A 19905-nucleotide genomic window follows, 5' to 3' on the forward strand; every position below is an offset into this window, starting at 1 on the left:
AAAAATTACGAAAATGAACTGCACAGCTCATGGAAACTTCAGCTTCAATACAATAGAACGTCACTCATCAAATGCTTCTTCCGTCATCTTGTGTCATGCACGATTACTTTTCACTGTTTATTTTCCTGCTACATGTCATGACGCTCATGTGGCTTAGCGAAAGGCCGGTCGTTAGGTTCACGAGGAAAATTCTACGAAGAAATGATGTAAAGTGTTTTGTTCTACCCACCGTGGTTGCTCAGTGGCTATGGTGTTAGGCTGCTGAGCACGAGGTCGCGGGATCGAATCCCGGACACGGCGGCCGCATTTCGATGGGGCGCAATGCGAAAACACCCGTGTACTTAGATTTAGGTGCACGTTAAAGAACCCCAGGTGGTCGAAATTTCCGGAGTCCTCCACTACGGCGTGCCTCATAATCAGAAAGTGATTTCGGCACGTAAAACACCATAATTTAATTTTTTTGTTCTATTTTAAAATTAAATTAGGAGAGGTATTTACATCGGGTGGCCTTGACGTACTACGATAGTGCTTGTTGGGCTACTCTTCATCACTTCCGATCCTCAATCTTGCGTACCTTTGTCGTCTTTATTTTTTATTGAAATTGGACCCTGACAAATGTCTAAAATTCAAATTGCCCTATTTGCGCTTAAGTCGAGCTTGCGCCTGTACAGTTAACCTTTGTATTTGACTGTCGCTGGGTATCGTGTGCTCATGTAGTGATTAAAAGCACCGACAACGACAAAAAATCTTGAATTATAACGGTTTTGCGACTGACGTCTGAAAATGGTTTCTATATATAAGAGAACGTCTTGCCAGCTGCTGCCATCGTAACAAACTGTGAACGGGGGAAACGATTCGGTGAAAACTCTTCATGCATGACTGACCATCATCCTGCTGTTTTGCCAGCTGTAACGGCGTCCGGACCTCGTCAAGCTGCTCAAGCTTTTAGTCTCATACTCCTGCTTTCCTATGTAAATGAAGCTGATTGATGGATTGATGGAGTGGTTGATTGATTGATTGATTGATTGATTCATTCATTCATTCATTCATTCATTCATTCATTCATTGATAAGTGTCACCGGGCTCGATCATTTTAGGGAGCCGCGCAGGCATTTTTCATTTTGTAGCTGAGTTATAGTGCACTGCAACAACACATTGTTTGGTAAACAACTGGTAGCTCAAAATATAGGGTTATCCTGTGGTCAGAACATTTCTATGATACCAGTGGTAGGACTGCGTTATGTAATCCAGATATTTTTGGAAGCAAGCTTGCCTAAATTAGCACACTAACTAGCCACTAAGAAACCACACCCACAAAAAAACAAGAAAAACACCACTTCCAGTCTTTGAGGAAGCATTAAACTGAAAATTATACGGCTGCAATAATTTTCACTAATGCTGTTTGGCTGTTTAGGCTGTTTAGCCTGTCTTAGGTGTCGAGACATGGTGGATATTATGAATCTTCGCACTGCCCCGCGTTTGTTGAGAGCGGCCAGGTCCACAGGTCTGCAAAACTTTCCACCGAAAACACTGTTCGGTTTGCATTTCGTACTTTGGTGGGGTAACAATTGAAAGCCCACCGTAACCCACCGCCACCTCGTTTTTCAAGCTTGCGTGGAATTCCCGCATTGGACTGTGAAAGTTTAGCCCTGTACTCAGTGTCCAGGCCGATACGCATAAACAGCTATGCACCCTCGCGTGCTAACACTGAAAGTAATCACCTGCTTGGCTGCCTTGTATACCACGTCTCGCAATGTGGGCGACGCATGAACTGCGAATCGGGGTCCTGCGAGAAAGCCACAAACACTCACAGAAACAAACAAAACTAATAGCTAAGCTAAGCGTGGACGTACAAACACAGTGAGGCTAACTGCAGTACGGACTGAAGAGAACGTAGAACACTGTTAGAATGAGCAAATAACTTGAATTCAAACATGCAAACACCTGTTACACGTGTTTATATGTTATTAAAAACAAGGTCATCGAAGTAAACTTATCAGTACTTTAAAAAAAATGGCTGTGGCTTAGCTAAGGTTAAGCCCAGGATGCGAAGCATACTAGCCTTTATTTTAGTTGTTGAACCACTGTTTAGCTAGGTGAACTGCTGTTGCTTGGCTATATTTGGTTCGGCTAGACGAAGAAACAACTCATGCGTTACTGTGCTTCACCTTGGACGCCCCGCATTGGACGCGGTGAGCGTCGAGCAACGCAGCGTTCGGCGCGGCAACGAAATGTGCGCCTGAGCAAGCGACGCACGCCTGAGCCTTAGAAACAGCTCGTTTCTAAGGCAACACCGCATTCACTAGAGGCGCTTTTGTACCGCTTTGAAGCATCGTACTCGTGGCTCAGTGGTAGCGTCTCCGTCTCACACTCCGGAGACCCTGGTTCGATTCCCACCCAGCCCATCTTGCAAGAGTTGAGCCAAAGCCACTTCTCCTCTGTCGTGACGTCACGGTGCCACGTGGTTTCAAGGCGACACCACCGCGCCTGAGGAGCTGGGTTGAGCCCTCGTAATATGCTTCGCATAAAAGGTAATGTTAGCGACACAAATGCTGCCTGCAGAGCTAGCCTATTTAGTTTTGAGGAGAATATTTTCGCTTACATGTAGAGCCTGCATGTACACAGTAATAAAATTTTGTGCACTTTTCGATTTTGGCGTGTATGGCATATGCTTATACACGCGAAGGCAATCGCAATCGAGGATGGCTGCACATAACTCGGCACGTGCAAAGCGTTTTTGTTTTTATATACTCATCACGAAAGTTGACCTTCAGTGTGCTAAATTCGCATTCCGAGGTAACAGGACCGACACCAATATGAACAAAGGTAGGAGTGAATTTTATGTGGTTCGTCTGCAGGCTATTTGAAACCAACATTGCCTTGGCGTAGGGCAAGGACAGACTTAGTTTCTCAAAATTTCATATTTTATTAAAACAAAGATGCCGTTAGCAAGCAAGAATATTTTGGTGATGAACACACGTACCAGACACACAGCTGTCCACATTCACGTAGCCGACGGCACTGGAATCAAGCAGGACAATGTTTTCCTGAAGAAGAGAGTGAAAAAAAAAACAAGTGAGGACTGCAGTTCTTACGTAATCTGGCCTAAGGCATGACGATAGACAAAGGCGTCCACTCAGGGCATTCGTGAAGTGTCCTATCAAACTCTGTGCTGGCAGGGAAGATAATGATCTCCATTGTTCATAGGGTGGCACTACAGGCGAATCATATCTTATTTCGTACCTTGATATGAAAGGGACCTACGAAGTATGTATGTTTACTATCACAGCCACGGAAGTTAATTATTTAGCGAGTTATTATTAAAAAAAAATTTATACATAGGAAGTGCTTACGGCTCGGAGAACTAAATTTTGCATTTTCACCGAGAGAGATTGATTACAGAGTCAACAAGGCAACGTGCTACGATTGCACAGCAATGTCCTACATAGAATGGATGCTAACGCCACAGCAATGAGACTGAAGAATGAGTACACTAACACACTGCACAAGGCATTGCGAACTACCCGACATGATATAGCCCGACCACGCGAATCCACTTTCTAACTTTGATCTTGTCTACTTGAAATTTACTGCAGGGGAAGGATTAGCTGCTTAAGTAAATAAAGGGTATAGTATCACTTATGAAAAAAAAGAAACGTTTTTTGTCCTGTCTTTCTCCCTTTCTCTATTTCGTGTCCTAATTGTCATCTGTACCACAGGGCAAAAGAAGACAACGCTCCCCCCCCCCCTTCCATGCATCGGTTGCAACTATAAAGGCACTCATTCTTGAGTGCCTTAGCTAACATCCTACAGCGAGGAAATGAGCGTTCTTTTCCCATTTATCTCTTAATTGTGCATTTCTTTGCATCAAAGAATAGTTCTTTCTTTCATATTTGTTTTATCAGCAGGAGGTACCAATGTTATTAAATAAATAAATAAATAAATAAAAAACAACCTGACGGGCTAGTTTGCACTGCGTCGTAGCACTATTGCATTGCATAGCAGATATTGCAACATATTGTAACGAAAATGAACGAGACACTGCAGAATCAACACAAGGAAACAGTGTCTATTCAAAGGAAACACAGATTCAGGTTGCATTTTTATATATACATTCCTGCAGAAGTACCGCTGTTACAAATTCACGGGAGATTGTTTCCATGTCTCCTGCGAAGGCAATGCGTCTAAATAATGAGACTCGTTGAGAAATGAGCGGACGTTGCCCGTATTTTTAACACGATGCGATTCACCAAACGAGAACATCTGTGTGAGTCATGAGAGTGGGCTAGACTAGAAGGTAAATGTAGCACATTGCATGACGCGAGATGTTGCTTTTAATGGTCAACAGGAACTCACGTTTGACTTGTCTACTTTTTATACTTTGCACAGTGCTATCACATAAGCCAGGAGCACTGGCGTGAAACAATGGCTTAGCTGAAGATCATAACCGTGGTATGGTAGTGAGTAAAGACAAGTGCTTCCTGAAATAGTTACACGGCTTTCATCTTCTTTAATGCATTTGTAGGAGTGATTGGCATCACGGGTGATGCCCGCTACTTTGTCTATTAGGCAAACAGTACATATAAACATGGGCCTGCTCATACCACCACACAAATAAGATAAAATGTGAGCAGCAAAGGTAAATAATGTTCGTTTTGTGCTCTTCCTTAGCTTGATTCTAGGGTGTGGCCAATGTATGTAAAAATAGATTGTATGAATGATCAGTAAAAAAAGCAGCATGCACTATGCGGCTACGCATGAGTATGCGGCTACCCATTATAGTTACCAAATTCGCTTAGCATGCCGTGTTTTTTTCGCACCATGTTATTGTCCGTATTAAACGAAGCGGCATTCCCAATGCCGATATTTGGTCGTAAAAATGATGTCCCACGACTGACGTATATCCATTGCGCGATACGTTAAGGGAAGGAGACGGTAGTCAAAGACGACAGAGGGTTAGATGGAGGGACAACATCTAATTCTGCAGGTGTAGGACGGACTCCCTTGTTCCGGCACCGACGTAATTGAGCATCTGTTGGAGAGGGCGTGGCACTTGTCCTGCTGTTCAAGCTTGACAGGCTGACAACGTTATGGGGAACTACAGAAGACGCGCAGCTCAGCGGGCATGCCTTTTATTCGCAGTCCCTCAAGAATAAACTAAGCCAACCCGCCTCGCCGCCACCCTTCATTGTACCCACCTCGACCCACTCGCTGGATCCGGCGAATGCCATCTGCCCGGCAGCCCACGATGCCAACACGATTGTCCGGCGTGGAGACCAGCCACGCTTTATCAGCGTGCCCACGGCGCGACCGAGCTCCAGAAGCGCGGCTGTGGCCGATGACGGTTCGATGGCTCCGTAACCCCACGAGTCGTGGTGTGCCCCCGTGATGACGAAGCGATCTGCGCGAGGCAAAGTTCGTGAGAAACCGCTAGAACGTTCCGAAAAGGCACTTAAAGAGCTAGTAGATTGCAGTATACTTCACAGTGACCGGTAGCAGTGCCTAAACCGAGAAGAAAAAAACAATATGAGGTCTGTTCCGCTTTAGATAAAAACATTGTTTATACTCACTTCAAGGAAAAAAAAGCTTATTACAAGCAAGCCTATCAAGTGTAAACTTGCCTTTGAATTTGTGGGTGTGACATTTAGCGCAGATACGGGAGTGTGGCTTATAGTCATCACACCATCTCTTCACGTATATGTCCTGATTAAGCAGCAAAATGTACTGAAATGTTCTAGCTTGAGTATTTGAATAATTTAGTTTGGAGTAGATGCCATGAATATTCTTGAACTTTCTCGTAGTCTAAGTAGCAAAGGTTTTTCTCCTTGAAAGTATGAAGTCACGTGTCAGATTCCTGGGCGCGGTCATCATCATCATCATCATCATCATCATCATCATCATCATCATCGTCGTCGTCATCATCATCATCGTCATCATCATCATCATCAGCCTGGTTGCGCCCACTGCAGGGCAAAGGCCTCTCCCATGCTTCTCCAACAACCCCGGTCATGTACTAATTGTGGCCATGCCGTGCCTGCAAACTTCCTAATCTCATCCGCCCACCTAACTTTCTGCCGCCCCCTGCTACGCTTCCCTTCCCTTGGGATCCAGTCCGTAACCCTTAATGACCATCGGTTATCTTGCCTCCTCATTACATGTACTGCCCATGCCCATTTCTTTTTCTTGATTTCAACTAAGATGTCATTAACTCGCGTTTGTTCCCTCACCCAATCTGCTCTTTTCTTATCCCTTAACGTTACACCTATCATTCTTCTTTCCATAGCTCGTTGTGTCGTCCTCAATTTGAGTAGAACCCTTTTCGTAAGCCTCCAGGTTTCTGCCCCGTAGGTGAGTACTGATAGGTGATAGGTACTGGTGAGGCCTAATGATAGCGGAATGCGAAAGAATTCAGACATCCCGTTTTGCGTTTCTCGTACAAAACTCAAAAGGTTGTGTAAACTAGGTAACCCAGAATTCTCGACTAAGTTGTTTTTCATCGCCTATAAGGGCTATTTTGTGCGTCAAAGGAGTCCAAAACCGCCCCAGGAGCTTCGTGAAAAAGACACAATCCACGGACTGTCTGCGCTGCTGTGAACATCTCCACAAAATGTTGCACTCGTGCGCGGCGCGTAGGGTTCACAAGCGGAGCGCGATTTCCTCCATTTTGCAAACCCTTTCTCTTCTATTGAAGCCTTCTCTTTGCTCATCTTGGGGCAGCTGCCATGTTTCGTCATATAGTAGATTTATTTTCGTACGCGTATGCTTTTGGCCTATAGCTGATAGCAGTCGACGAGCGTTAGCTCGTTGTCGTGTCGTCACTACCGGGTGCTGCCGAGACTCTCGGCCGCGCCTGTCCGCTGGGAATGAAACTTTGCTGACATTGCTTATCGGTTGTCCGAGCATGTGTGTCTCGCTAATGTTCAGTAGGCTGGAATACTCACCTAACCTCACACTTCCAGAAACATAAACCCAGAAAACACCCGAGTTTGGTCTTGCCGCACCTCGCGAGGAACGGCGGTTAGCATTTACAAGGGACGTGCGCCAGTGCTGATTCATTACAGGCCGATCGTGGCTAAAGGTGCTACGTATTGAGCTTCGTATTGACCTTCGTATTGAGCTTCGTACTGAGCACTACAAAGTGCGCTATCTAGATTTGCCATTATCAACGCCTGACAAAGCCAGTCTGCACCCCTTAGCAGGGCACTACTAGGCTGTCGTGCACGTGATCGCGTACTACAGCCCTGCCGTGCTCACACAGTTGCACGTAGCTGCGTCTGTTGCCTAGCGTAAGTACCTCGGTCGCCGCAGGTTGGTGCGACGAGCCCTCTCGACTTAACCGCCCAAAGCGGGCTGTCGCCGTTCTACCGGCACAGATGCTCGTCCGTTCTTTGGGAGCGGAGAACGTTGAGGGCGAATGGGACAGGTAAATATGGCGCTTGAAGTATGTACGCTCGTGCTATGTCATTTCGAAAAATTGTTTCTGCAATATATTACTGGGAGGCACCATACTGGTTCCAATGCGTTTGTAGGCTTCAAAGAAATATGGTCGTGGACCCCGTTATGCGCCGCATGGATAAAAATTCTTCACAATGAGCTGGCGCAAAAACAGCATTGTGGCGGCGTAATTTCTTATGAGTTGTTTTTTTTAGTTATACAAAGCTACATGTTGGAGTAGTAGTAGTAGTAGTAGTAGTAGTAGTAGTAGTAGTAGTTAGAGTAGTACTTGGAGTTTATTGCAGCTTAGCGTAGTATCCTCCTTCTTTAATGCAGCCTTATGTTCAGGAAAAGTATCCTGCAAGGGACCTCCCATCCTACCTCATCCCATAGCTCACAACCTCCTGCTACTCGTTTTTGTTCTCCCGCACCTTCCTCCTACTCCTGCTCATTTCAGCGCGACAACGCGTCGTGGCTGAAAAGGTGCCTTTGGAAAGGCCATACAACTCGTCTCGTTCCATACGGGATTTCCCGTCTTTCGCACCTGCTGATGAGGGCGTGACTTAAGAGTGCCTGGAATATGGTATACACGAGGTCGTACTTAAATATACCGCTACCCTTGTAGACCTTACTCAAATACACATTTAAAAGGAGCGTTGAATAGAGATGGAAGTTGTCCGGCGTTAGTAAATTATAATTCTTCCATACCGAAGAACCCGCCTTTAAAGCGGTAAGAGGATTGGTGATCCGGAAAAGACGCGATAGACTAAGACAGGTGGCGACGCCTACGAGAAATCCCCACACCAGCTTACTATGACGTCACGGATTTTGACGGTGCCTGGTATGTCGAGGTTATTTGGTTATCGATAAAGAAAGAGATACACAGTGTTCTAAAAGGTCTATATACTGACCATAGCGATTTGTTTCGAAAACTACTAAAAGTAAAATTCGGCCTCCATTTTTTCTTGCAGTAATTAACCTCTTACTGTGAAATTAACAAAATAATAATTTAATAGCATATTTCAGAGGCGTAAGCTGCTGCAGTGTTTTTCTTTCTCGTCTTTTCAAGAAAACCAACAGAGGAAAGGCAGGCACTGTTTATGCGTTGACCTTTAGCACAATTTTTTGTCCTTTCTGCAACACGGCAGCGTTTGCGCAGTGATCCTTGTTTTCTCTGTAAGTTGTCTTGGAATATTTAATTACTTAAATGTGAAGTCGGGAATTGGAATTTGCTATGTTTCGCATAAACAAGCGCTGCAAAAATGATTCTTGCAAAGAAACCAACGGACCTGCAGTTAGGACTTCGACCGAGAGCACTTCGACCGGCACTGAAATATAGCTTTCTGAAGAAAACCTTACAGAAGAAGCAGTGGAGAGCTTAATTAGATTCAATTAGCACAACATATTGTCTAAATACGTTTGACACAGGCCCTAAAACACACCATGACTTAATTAAGGAATAGTGTCAGCTGCCGCTTGTACTTTCTTTTACATAGTGGGTGCAGATACACGTATCTATTTCAGCTGGCAAACGCGATAGCGCTTGCGCGTGAGACAGTGCAGTTGAGCAGTTAACATGCCCTCTGCCATCTCTGCCCACAAACGCAAACACACGAATACACACACCCGCACACACATGTACCGAAACACAAACACGCACACACAAACACACAAACAAACACGCGCGTGCGCATGCACTTATATATTCAGCATGCACACACACACACGCTAATACAGCGTGAACATACACTTCTAGCTTATTTTAAAAAATCTAGCTACAACAATGCCCCTCGGCACGCCTTTTTCGATTTACTGTGGGCTGGCAATGAGAAACTATGAAGATATGGTATATGAGTGCATGTCGTGTGCTCATTGTATCGCCGAGGCAACCCTGCAAAATGCGTGGCCTCGAAATTTACTCACCGGTTTCCCCACTTCCTTTGACGACTCCAAGCACGCTCTTCACAAGTCGCGTCACCCTCTTACTGCTCACTGACATTGCAACTTTCCTGCAGAAGAAAAACGAAGAGAAACGGACAATACACCAGCAGAACTATAACAGTTGGATGACTGAAGATATGAAGTTGATTGCACGTGATGTTGAACGGTAATTCACGTTTTCTGATATTCCAATTCCACCAGCTGAGTCGATGATAACAGAAGTCTTAAAGGGGCAAAAGTGGGTATTCTATATAGGCATTGTCAACCTCCGCGTTTAGATATTTCAAATGTATGAAGGGCACGATACTTCTGCCCTGTTCAGAAGGCACTAGCAATGGAAACGTTCTGCCAGGATCACAGATCGTGAGTGGCGCTTGAGTTTGGGCTTCTGCAATCTGACCGTCTTCTGCTCAGTTTTTCAAATAAGAAAAAAAAACTGCTTTCTCACTCCGTCTAGTTAGATCAAACCAAGTAGGACGAAACTCACTCCCGCACCGCTACTGCACATCGTTCACTGGCCCTGAAAATTGTACCGGTTCAGCGCAGCGCACACATCATCAGCACAAGCACAGTGGCACAGCACCGGAGCGAACATTAGCATGACATGAAGGAACGGACGCAAGCTTTTTCGCAGTGTAAGAATATAAATGTAATTAAGGAAACCTAGATAAATTATTCTTATGACCACTAATTATTATTCTTAATGTTCGGAAAAACAATTATCATGATTAGCAGTACAAATATTGTCAAACAATTGTGAATTGTGAACGCGCAAAATACGTCGTCATTGCCTTCTGCAGCATCTATACCTGGTTGAACGTTTCATTCTTATACGAAAAAGCCAAGTGCGAAAATTCTACAGATAGTGCCGCCTATGGAGTAATGTGGCTAATTTTCGACTAAACCATCACTAATTAGGCGTGTACCGCTAATGTTACCTAATCTGCGACTAATTCTCACCTCCTGTTGGCACAGGCGAAGCCGCACTGCAGAAACGATTGTTTTGCATGAGCCCTGCTTTAATAAGTGGCTCTATTTCCCAAAGTTTGCCGTACGACTGCTTCCCCTCAATATGGCTCTATCTACGGCAGTGCACCCTTTACAGGGATATTGTGCAATATGGGTAATTTTTGATCATCTTGACGCCAATCAATGTCCGTACGGTAATCTCTACCGACTTCGCGACTAATTGAAGCTTTTCGCGGGCACCTGAGGAGCCCCCTTGCTGACACTATTGTCTCGCGCGAGCCTTGCTTAGCTCAAATGAACCGACTGAATTTACCAAATTGTGTCATACGGGGCTTTGCCTCAACATAGCTCTATTCACGGCGGTGCCCCTTTTACGGAGATACAGTGAACTGTGGGTAATTTTCGACTGTATTGACGCTGATTATGCCCGTACCATTATTTGCACCTCATAATCATAATTATCGTATCTTTATGTCCACTGCAAGACGAAGGCCTCTCCCAACGATCCCCAATTACTGCTGTCATGCGCTGATTCCAACTTGTGCCTCCATATTTGCTAATTTCATAACCCCACCTAATTCTCTACCATCATCGGATGCATTACCCTTCATTTGCCGTCCATTCTGCACCTCTAATGGTCCATTGGTTACTTACCCTACGCATTAGATGGCCTGCTCATTTCAATTGTTTTACCGTATGGTCAACTAGAATATCGGCTATCTACGTTTGCGTTTGGACCTACAATGCTCTCTTTGTGGCCCTTAACGTGACACGCAACATATTTCGTTCCATCGCTCTTTGCGCGGTTATAAACTTGTTCTAGGGCATCTTCATTAACATTCATTTTTTTGCTCCATATGTTAGCACTGGTACAATGCAAAGATTGTGCGCTTTTCTTTTCAACTACAGGGGTAAGCTCTCAGTAAAGACATGGTATTGCCTGAGCGGCACACTCCAATCAATTTTAAGCATGAAATGTTTTAAGCTCCCATCGTCGGCCACCTTCATATGACCTTAAGCCAAAAGCCAGAGCCGTTATACCGGCATTCAAACGAGAACAACCAGGAAATTTGGGCGAACAAATCGAGATCATCCAGGCAAGCATTACGCACGCTAGTTACTTTAACTTTAAGTACGCTGAAGTTTTAGTTGTCATTTTCAGTATCCACGTTCAAAAGGCAGACACAGGGCACTATAGACTTGATTGTCATCTTTTGGTGCTGACGAAGCGAACGCCAGCGTTCCGCGGCGCGTCCGGCGGGCCACGAATGGCCGTTTGACCGAGATGATATTTGCAAGGATGATCTGTAGGTGACAGGAAACTATTGCGTCCATATAGACCAGTACGCAGCATAGCTCGGGCGCGGTATGATGTGGTGGGCTTTGTCGTTTCAAACGTGCACTACACCCAGTTTAAGATTGTGGCCAGTATCTTCTCCAATGAATCTGCTTTGCCTGTAGCCATTTCATGCTCCTACTCTCCATTACGGGAGAGCTAGCATTTTTTTGCTCTTGTGAATATTTCCTTCTCATGGTCAGGGTCGCCTGTGAGTAGTTGACCTAGGTATAGTTACTCTTGTACAGGCTCTAGAGGCTGAGTGGCCTTCATGAATTCGTGTTTTCTTTCCAGACTACTGTGAAAATTCTTCGTCTTGTGCGTATAATTCTTCAACGTCTCTTGCAAGGTCCTCAATCATTTGTTGCAGTTCATCTGTAGTGTTGCTGAATAGGAGAATGTCATCTACAAATCAAAGGTTGGTAAGATATCCACCGTTGATCTTCACTCCTTAGCCTTCCCAGCCTAGTAGCACGAATACTTCTTTTAAGCATGCAGTGAATAGTATTGGAGAGATTGTCTCCTTCCCTGATCCCTTTCTTGATAAATATTTTTACTTCTCTTGTGGAGAACCATGATAGCTGTGAAGTCTTTGTAGATATTTTCCAAGATATTCACGTATGCTTCTAGTACACCTTGATTACACAATGCTTCCATGACGGCTGGTATCTCTGCTGAATCAAATACCTTTCATAATTCATGAATACCATTTAAGAGGTTAATTCATGTGTTGGCCTGATTGCATTGAAAATTATCCTGGTGAATAGTTTATAGAATACGAAAAGCAAGCTAACAGGGCTTTAATTCTTCAGTTCTTTAGCTTTTCCCTTCCTATGGATTAGTATAACGTTACCATTCTTCCAACCCTCTAGTACACATGAAGTCGTGAGGCATTGCATATGATCGGGTCGCAAGCATTTTAAGCATATTATCTCTGCCACCTTTGATTAAATCGACTGTTATTCATTGTTCTCCTGCCACTTTGCTCCCGCACATGTTTTGCAAGGTGATTTTAACTTCATCGCTACTTATAGAAGAAGCCACTGCATCCTGTTCACTACTTCGAATGAAGGCAGCGTGGCTCTGTGGGTACTGTACAGGTCAGTACAGAATTCTTCCACTGCTTTTATAGTAACATCTAAATTGCTTATGATATTGCCCTGCATAACTTTCACTGGATGCACCTTGCGTTGTCCTGAGCCAAGTTTTCAGCCCACCGATTGCATAGTGCTGCGGTTTTAGAGCACGGCTTATACGCACCCGTTTCTGCAGCGAGCGTCACCCGCATTGGCGGCGTGGCCGAGAGAACAAGCACAGCGAAAGATGAAAGAGCGAACGCGAAGCGGGAGGTGAAACTCGCCAGCAGCGAACGGTAGAGACCAATGAGAGTGACTCCTTTGTGTCGTACGTGCGAGAAACTAATGTCATGCGGACCCGCCCAACGATTATTTTTGTAGTATCATCTGATTGCGTCTGCTCTGGCTCGCGCTTGTCTTGTTTGCGTGGTTTAGTAGAGTTCGCGCTTGTTTCGATTGTTATGGTTTGTTATTTTTGTAATGTGTTTGTGTCTGCGACATGAATGGCTTAGTACTTTCTGGAAGCCACGTGGGCACCAGCGATTACATTGGAACCTTCGACGAGTCATGTATAAAAGCCGATGTGCTTGTCCTGCAGGTCAGATTTCCGACGATCGCTGACTCTGCTCGACGCTATTGTTGGGCTTGAGTGTTACATGTTTTGTGGCCACAAGTTCGCTCACTAAAGAGATAATTTTTGCAATTCACAGGTTCAACACTCTTTCGTTCTTCACTGGTATTGCCATGTTACGATGTAATGACGATAGAACATAGTGTCAGCCACTTCTTTCCGAACAATTACCAACGCAATCAGTGGAAGAGTTTCCTCTACCGCACTGCTATTTTCTTTGCTCGTTAACATTGCGAATATACCATACTTTTTTCTAATAGATCAGTTTTGACATGTCAGCTAGTTGTACCTGATTTCTTCAGTTACACACTTTCAAGCTTTTCTCGTTTCCATAATATGCCCTTTGTTGCTTGGGAAAGCTTACCTACTGGTTGCCTGGGTGTCTTAGTTCCTATTTCAATTGCTTCTTCATAACTCAGCGTAGTTACGGTTTCAGTCATCAATTTTATGTTATCTTCATCTTGCTGTTCTAAAGCTGCATATCTGTTTGCGACAACCAGGGTTATTCGCTTGCTTTTATCCTTATGCGCCTAATTTAACCTCTATTTTCTTTAATAATATCACCTTTGTCTCCTAAAATTCAGAGAAATCGTAGACCTCACTAACCTATGGTGGCTGTCCTAAACCTACCTAACACTCCGATATCCTGCCCTATGCTGTGATCAGCAGAATGTATGAAATCTATTTTGCTTCGTCTTTTACCACTAGGGCTTTTCCAGGTCCACTTACTGCTACTGCATTTCCTGAGGAAGGTATTTATGATACGGAATCCATTCCTTTCCACGAATCCTACCAGCACCTTTCCTCAAGTAATACCTCTAATTTTATCTACTCTGCGACTAGTCCCGGCTTATTGTGAGCACCGGAGAAACCCCTTTAAAGGCGCCATTGCTTCTCGCGAGCGCAGCTATTTCCCAAAGTGTGCCATATAGTGGCTTCGCCTCAGCGTCGCTACCTTCGGCTGTACATCGTTTACAGGGATATATTGAAATGTGCGTAATTTTCCACTATATTGTCTCACATTATGCCCGTGCTGTTCTTTTTTTTTTTACTTTGTGACGAACTATCGATTCCTGTGGACGCTGGCGAAACCACCTTCCAGAAACACTTCGCTTGCGCGAGCCCTGCTGAGTTCAATGGAATTCGCTCCATTTCCTATAGTGTGCCGTACGTCAGCTTTGCCTCAACATCTGCATATCTACAGCTGCGCACCCCTTTCAGAGTTGGTGTGATGTGGGTAATTTTTGACCATATGGACGCTAGTTATACCCCTACCATTAATTCTATCTACTCTACTACTAATTCTAGCTTTGTAGGGGCGCCGGTAAAGCAACTTTCCAAACAACATTGCGTTGGACGAGCCCTGCTCACTACAAGCGAAGTCGCTCCATTTCCAAAAGTGTGCCGTATGGCGGCTTTGCCTCAACATTGTCTTATCTACGGCGGTGCACTCTTTACAGATATGTATTGTCAGGTGGGTAATTTTTGGCAATATGGACGTTAGTATAGCCGTCCCATAATTTGTACCTTCTCTGCTACTAATTCTCGCTTTGTGTGGGTGCCAGTAAAGCCACTTTCCAGACAACATTGCATTGGAAGAGCCCTGCTCACACAAGCAAAGTTACTCAGTTTCCAAAAGTGTGCTGTATGGCGGCTTTGCCGCAACATCGCTAAATCTACGGCGGTACACGCTTTACAGAGATGTAGTGTCAGGTGCCTAATTTTCGACCATAAGGACGCTAGTTACAGTCGTCCCATTAATTCTACCAATTCTGCTACTAATTGTTGCTTTCTGTGAGTGCCAATGAAGCCACTTTCCAGACAACATTGCGTTGTCTGGAAAGTGGAAAGCGAAATCACTCCATTTCCAAAAGTGAGCCGTATGGCGGCTTTGCCTCAATATCGCCATATCTACGGTAGTGCACCCTTTACGGAGATGCAATGTGAGGTGGGGAATTTCCACCACATGGATGCTAGTTACACCCGTACCATTATTTCTACCTACTCTGCTGCTTATTCTCGCTTTTTCCAAGTCTCTTTGCAAGCATCGTTGCCTTGCGCGAGCCCTGCTCATTATAAGGATGTGGCTCCATTTCCCAAACTGTATTATACGGTGGCTTTGCCTCAACATGGTCCTATCTACGGCGGTGCATGCTTTACAGAGATGCAGTGTGAGGTGGATAATTTACCACCATATGGAGGCTAGATATACCCGTACCGCTATTTCTACCTACCCTGCTATTAATTCTCGCTTTGTGTGGTCACCGTTGAAGCCACTTTCCAGACAAGATTGCGTAGTGCGAGTGCTGCTGATTATAAGCGATGTGGCTCCGTTTCCCAAAGTATGCTATACAGTGGCTTTGCCGCAACATCGTCTTGTCTAAGGCGGTGCATGCTTTACAGAGATGTAGTGTCAGGTGGGTAATTTTCGACCATATGGACACTAGTTGCGCCCGTACGAAAAATGCTGCCTGCTCTGCTACTAATTCTCGCTTTGTATGGGCGCCAGCGAAGCCACTCTCCAGACAACAATGCCTATCGCGTGCTTTGCTCAGTATAAGTTATGTGGCTCCATTTCCCAAAGTATGCCATATGGTGGTTTTGCCTCAACATCGTCCTATCTACGTCGGTGCAAGCTTTACAGAGATGTAGTGTCATGTGGGTAATTTTCAAACATATGGACGCTAGTTGCACCTGTCCCATTCTTCCTACTCTGCTACTAATTCACGCTTTGTATGGGTGCCAGTGAAGCCACTTCTCAGACAACACTGCGTTGCACGAGCCCTGCTCACTATAAGCGATGTCGCTCCATTTCCGAAAGTGTGCCATATGGTGGGTTTGCCTGAACATCGCCATATCTACGACAGTCCAGCCTTTACAAAGATGCAGTATGAGGTAGGCAATTTACGACCATAGGGACGTCAGTTATAGCCTTACCATAAACTGTACTTACTCTGCAACTAATTTTCGCTTTTCGTGGACACTGATGAAACCACGTTCCAGACAACACTGCCTAGCGCGATCCTTGCTCAGTATAGGTGAAGTCGCTCAGTTTCCGAAAGTACGCCGTAGAGCGGCTTTGCCTCAACATCGCCATATCTATGGCAGCGCACATGCTAAAGAGTTGCAGTTTAAGGTGGGTAATTTTCGACCATATGGAGGCTAGTTATACCCACAGCATTAATTCTACCCACTCTGCTACTAATTCTCACTTTGTGTTACCACCGCTGAACCCACTTTCCAGACAACATTGCATAGCACGAGCCGTGCTCAGTATAAGCAAAGTCGGTCCTTTTCCCGAAGTGTGCCGTACGGCGACTTTGCCTCAACATGTTTACATTGTGTCCCAGCTATCAGGAAGCACTTTTTAAAAAAGACGGGCCATTCTACTCGAAGATGACGAAGTGCATAATATTCACCGTCGAACACAGGAGCCGCCAGCAATTTTTGATGATGCCATCCCTATTGCAAAAACCAGTGCCACTGGGACCCAGTGCGCCGGATTATGGGCCCAGTGCAGCGCGCTGGACGCTGGGGCGCTGGGAAGGCGCTGGGAAGGCGCTGGGAAGGCGCTGGGAAGGCGCGGCGTACTGGGAGGCACTGGCTACTCGTGCAAAAAACAGCTCTAGCGCGTTAAATATGCGGTGCCTGGGCACCGTATATATTTTTTTTTAATACAGAAAGCAAGAAAGAGCGCTTTAGTGCAATAAAAAAAAGAAAAAAAAGCCGTAAGACATAAAACTGCTCTGACAAGGACTCGAACGACCGACATACACATCCCGAGCCCGCCACTTTACCACTACGCCACGCCACCAGACAAATATTCGCGGATAGTTTGCTATGTCAAAGCCGAGAAGCAGTTTGTTTCGCAGAGCTACGTCTTGTACAGACATCGTTGATGCGCTATCGCCCAGCAACTAAAACTCACGCCTGTACCAGAAATAAAAGTTGCTGTCCGTATTCAGCAGTATGCTTGGAAGTGCCACACCATCGATTATCACTTGCGATTGCTATTTTAACTACCCGCGCCGAGATCGCTCCCCACCAAAGCTTAGGCCTAGCGTATCCGTCGAGTCCGTCTTCCGGGCTGTCTAGGCGCAGGAATCAAGAAATCTAACAAGGATAAATCACTCTATATGTCAGCTTTTGCATCGATGTTCTTAAATAAACAGTTTTTTCATGTCTACAATGCCAGCACAAGAAGCGATGAACGCAGATGTGACGCGTCAAAAACACAGGTATGTGTGCTATCGCCGAAGGCTCCCAGCACTAGCCCGCGCTTCTCTGGCGAAGATCTATGACTAGACGGGCGTGTTGACTGAAAGGCATCACTGAACTAAGGAAACGGTGCATATCCTTTGCGTGAAAAATAAGAAATGGCTATCGAAATCGGCAGTAACAGGCCATACACCATCCCGGGTCGGCGGTTCATATAGGACTTTTTTTCGAAAGTAAAATAGCAATCGCAAGGGAAAATCAATGGTGTGGCACTTACAAGCATACTGCTGAATACGGACAGCAACTTTTTCTTTCTGGTACAGGCGTGAGTTTTAGTTGCTGGGCGATAGCGCATCAACCACGTCTGTAAGAGACGTAGCTCTGCGAAACGAACTGCTTCTCGGCTTTGAAATGGCAAATTATCTGCACATTCCCGTCTGGTGGCGTGGCGTAGTTTTTTTTTTTTTTTAGTGCGCAGGCCGGGGGTAACACTTTCTTGGCTGATCAAGAAGTCTAACTGGGCTTGCAGTTCTTTTTCGTGTTTTATTTTACTGTGCTTAAGTGCAGAAGCGACAACTTGAGCTTATCGATGTCGAAAATTATAGAGGAGCAGTGATACGGGCTCGTGCAGAGCATTTGTGGATGGGCGAAACGCCCACCAAACGCACCCTTAGTGACGAAAAAAGATAAGCGACCAAAAAAGATATCAAAGAAATAAGGTACCGGGGTGTAGTCACAGATAAGAAAAGTGATATAGAAGACGCTTTCATAGAGCACTTTCGGAAATTGTTTGGTGAAAGGAAAGAAGTAAACAAGGGATTTGTAAACGCTTTTCTTCCACTTATGCCGCAACTAGATAAAAATGCAAAATCAATCCTAGAAGCCTCAAAACATTAAAGGAAATTGAAAAATCAATCGATGATTTGAACCCCGGAAAGTCGCCCGGTCCCGATGGACTGGGTTCAGCGTTTTATAAGAAATTTAAAACTCCTATAGCTAAGCATTGCATGCGGTAATACAAGAGGCATATGACGTAGAAGAGCTTCCCCTTTCCTTCAGTCAATCACATATCATTCTCATTCCTAAAACGGACGACCGACTTAAGCAATTATTGGTAGGTTCTTACCGGCCAATTACCCTCTCTAACGTAGATTACAAGATATTCATGAAGGTCTTGGCAAGAAGATTACAAGGTTTTCTTAAAGATATAGTCGGACCACACCAGACGTGCGGAATTAAAGGTAGGAGCATAACGACGAACATTCATATAGCAAGAAATATTTTGGAGTGTTGTGATGTTTTTTCCAACCACGTGGCAATGCTCCAAATAGATCTGGAAAAAGCTTTTGACCTTGTTACGCACGAAATATTGTTTGCCATTATGGAATATGTAAATGTAGGGAAAATAATACTGGAAGGTGTAAAAATGTCGTACACTGGATGCTCTGCCTCAATTATAATTAACAAACAAGTCAGCAAAAGCATCCATGTCGTCTCTTCGGTGAAACAAGGGTGTCCTCTGTCGTCACTACTTTTTAGCATTTATTTGGAGCCATTTTGTTTAAAGATTATTCAAAATGAGGAAATAAGAGGCTTTCGTATTATGGCTTGTGAAGTCAAAATATTATCTTACGCCGACGACATAGCTGTTTTCTGTACCGATAGAGAAAGTGTAACAAATGCGATAAAAGATGCCACAGCTTTCTGTCAATACACAGGGAGCAGAATAAACTGGAATAAATGTCAGGGTTTCTGGCATGGTGAATGGGAAAGTGTGCCAGTCACGTACGCCAACATTCAGTGGACGACTACTCCAAGTAAATACCTAGGCGTACCACTACAACACTACAAGGATACAAAAGAATACTAGAAAGAAATGACAGACAAGGCTCGAGAGAAAACACAGAAATGGGGAGGACGAGACCTATCAATTTTTTCCCGTGCCACAGTGTGCAACATTTTTATTATTGCTCGAGTATGGTATGTTTTGGAAGCGTTACACATGTCGCGCATGAGTATTCAACGACTGCACAGAGTGTTGGCTGTTTTTGTATGGAACTCATCATGGGAAAGGGTGAGCAGCACAAATTTGTTCCTTTCAGTGCGATCAGGAGGACTGGGTTTGATTAATTTGTTCGTTAGACAAATTGTCTGTAGGTTCGTATATTATCGCAATCAAAGAAATCCTTTTTTAAGAAGTGTTATGCAAGTGAGACTGGCGAACGCATTGCCAGATGTCATTGTATCATCATGCGCCCATATGCAACGCAATGTCCGCGGATACATGCATTAAATTGTAG

General features: G+C 44.7%; 1 protein-coding gene across 1 annotated transcript in view; it reads right to left on the reverse strand.

The window, feature by feature from the left end:
* Window positions 1-19905, reverse strand: part of LOC139046965 (N-acetylated-alpha-linked acidic dipeptidase 2-like) — a 100002-nt gene that overhangs the window by 32433 nt on the left and 47664 nt on the right. The window contains exons 11-14 of the mRNA XM_070520884.1: window positions 9358-9443; window positions 5199-5401; window positions 2984-3047; window positions 1722-1786 (exon numbers count right to left, since the gene is read on the reverse strand). Of these exons, the coding sequence (XP_070376985.1) occupies window positions 1722-1786; window positions 2984-3047; window positions 5199-5401; window positions 9358-9443 (418 nt within the window). The remainder of the gene's footprint in view (window positions 1-1721; window positions 1787-2983; window positions 3048-5198; window positions 5402-9357; window positions 9444-19905) is intronic.

Source organism: Dermacentor albipictus, chromosome 6, assembly GCF_038994185.2.
Source record: "Dermacentor albipictus isolate Rhodes 1998 colony chromosome 6, USDA_Dalb.pri_finalv2, whole genome shotgun sequence".
Classification (NCBI taxonomy): domain Eukaryota; kingdom Metazoa; phylum Arthropoda; class Arachnida; order Ixodida; family Ixodidae; genus Dermacentor; species Dermacentor albipictus.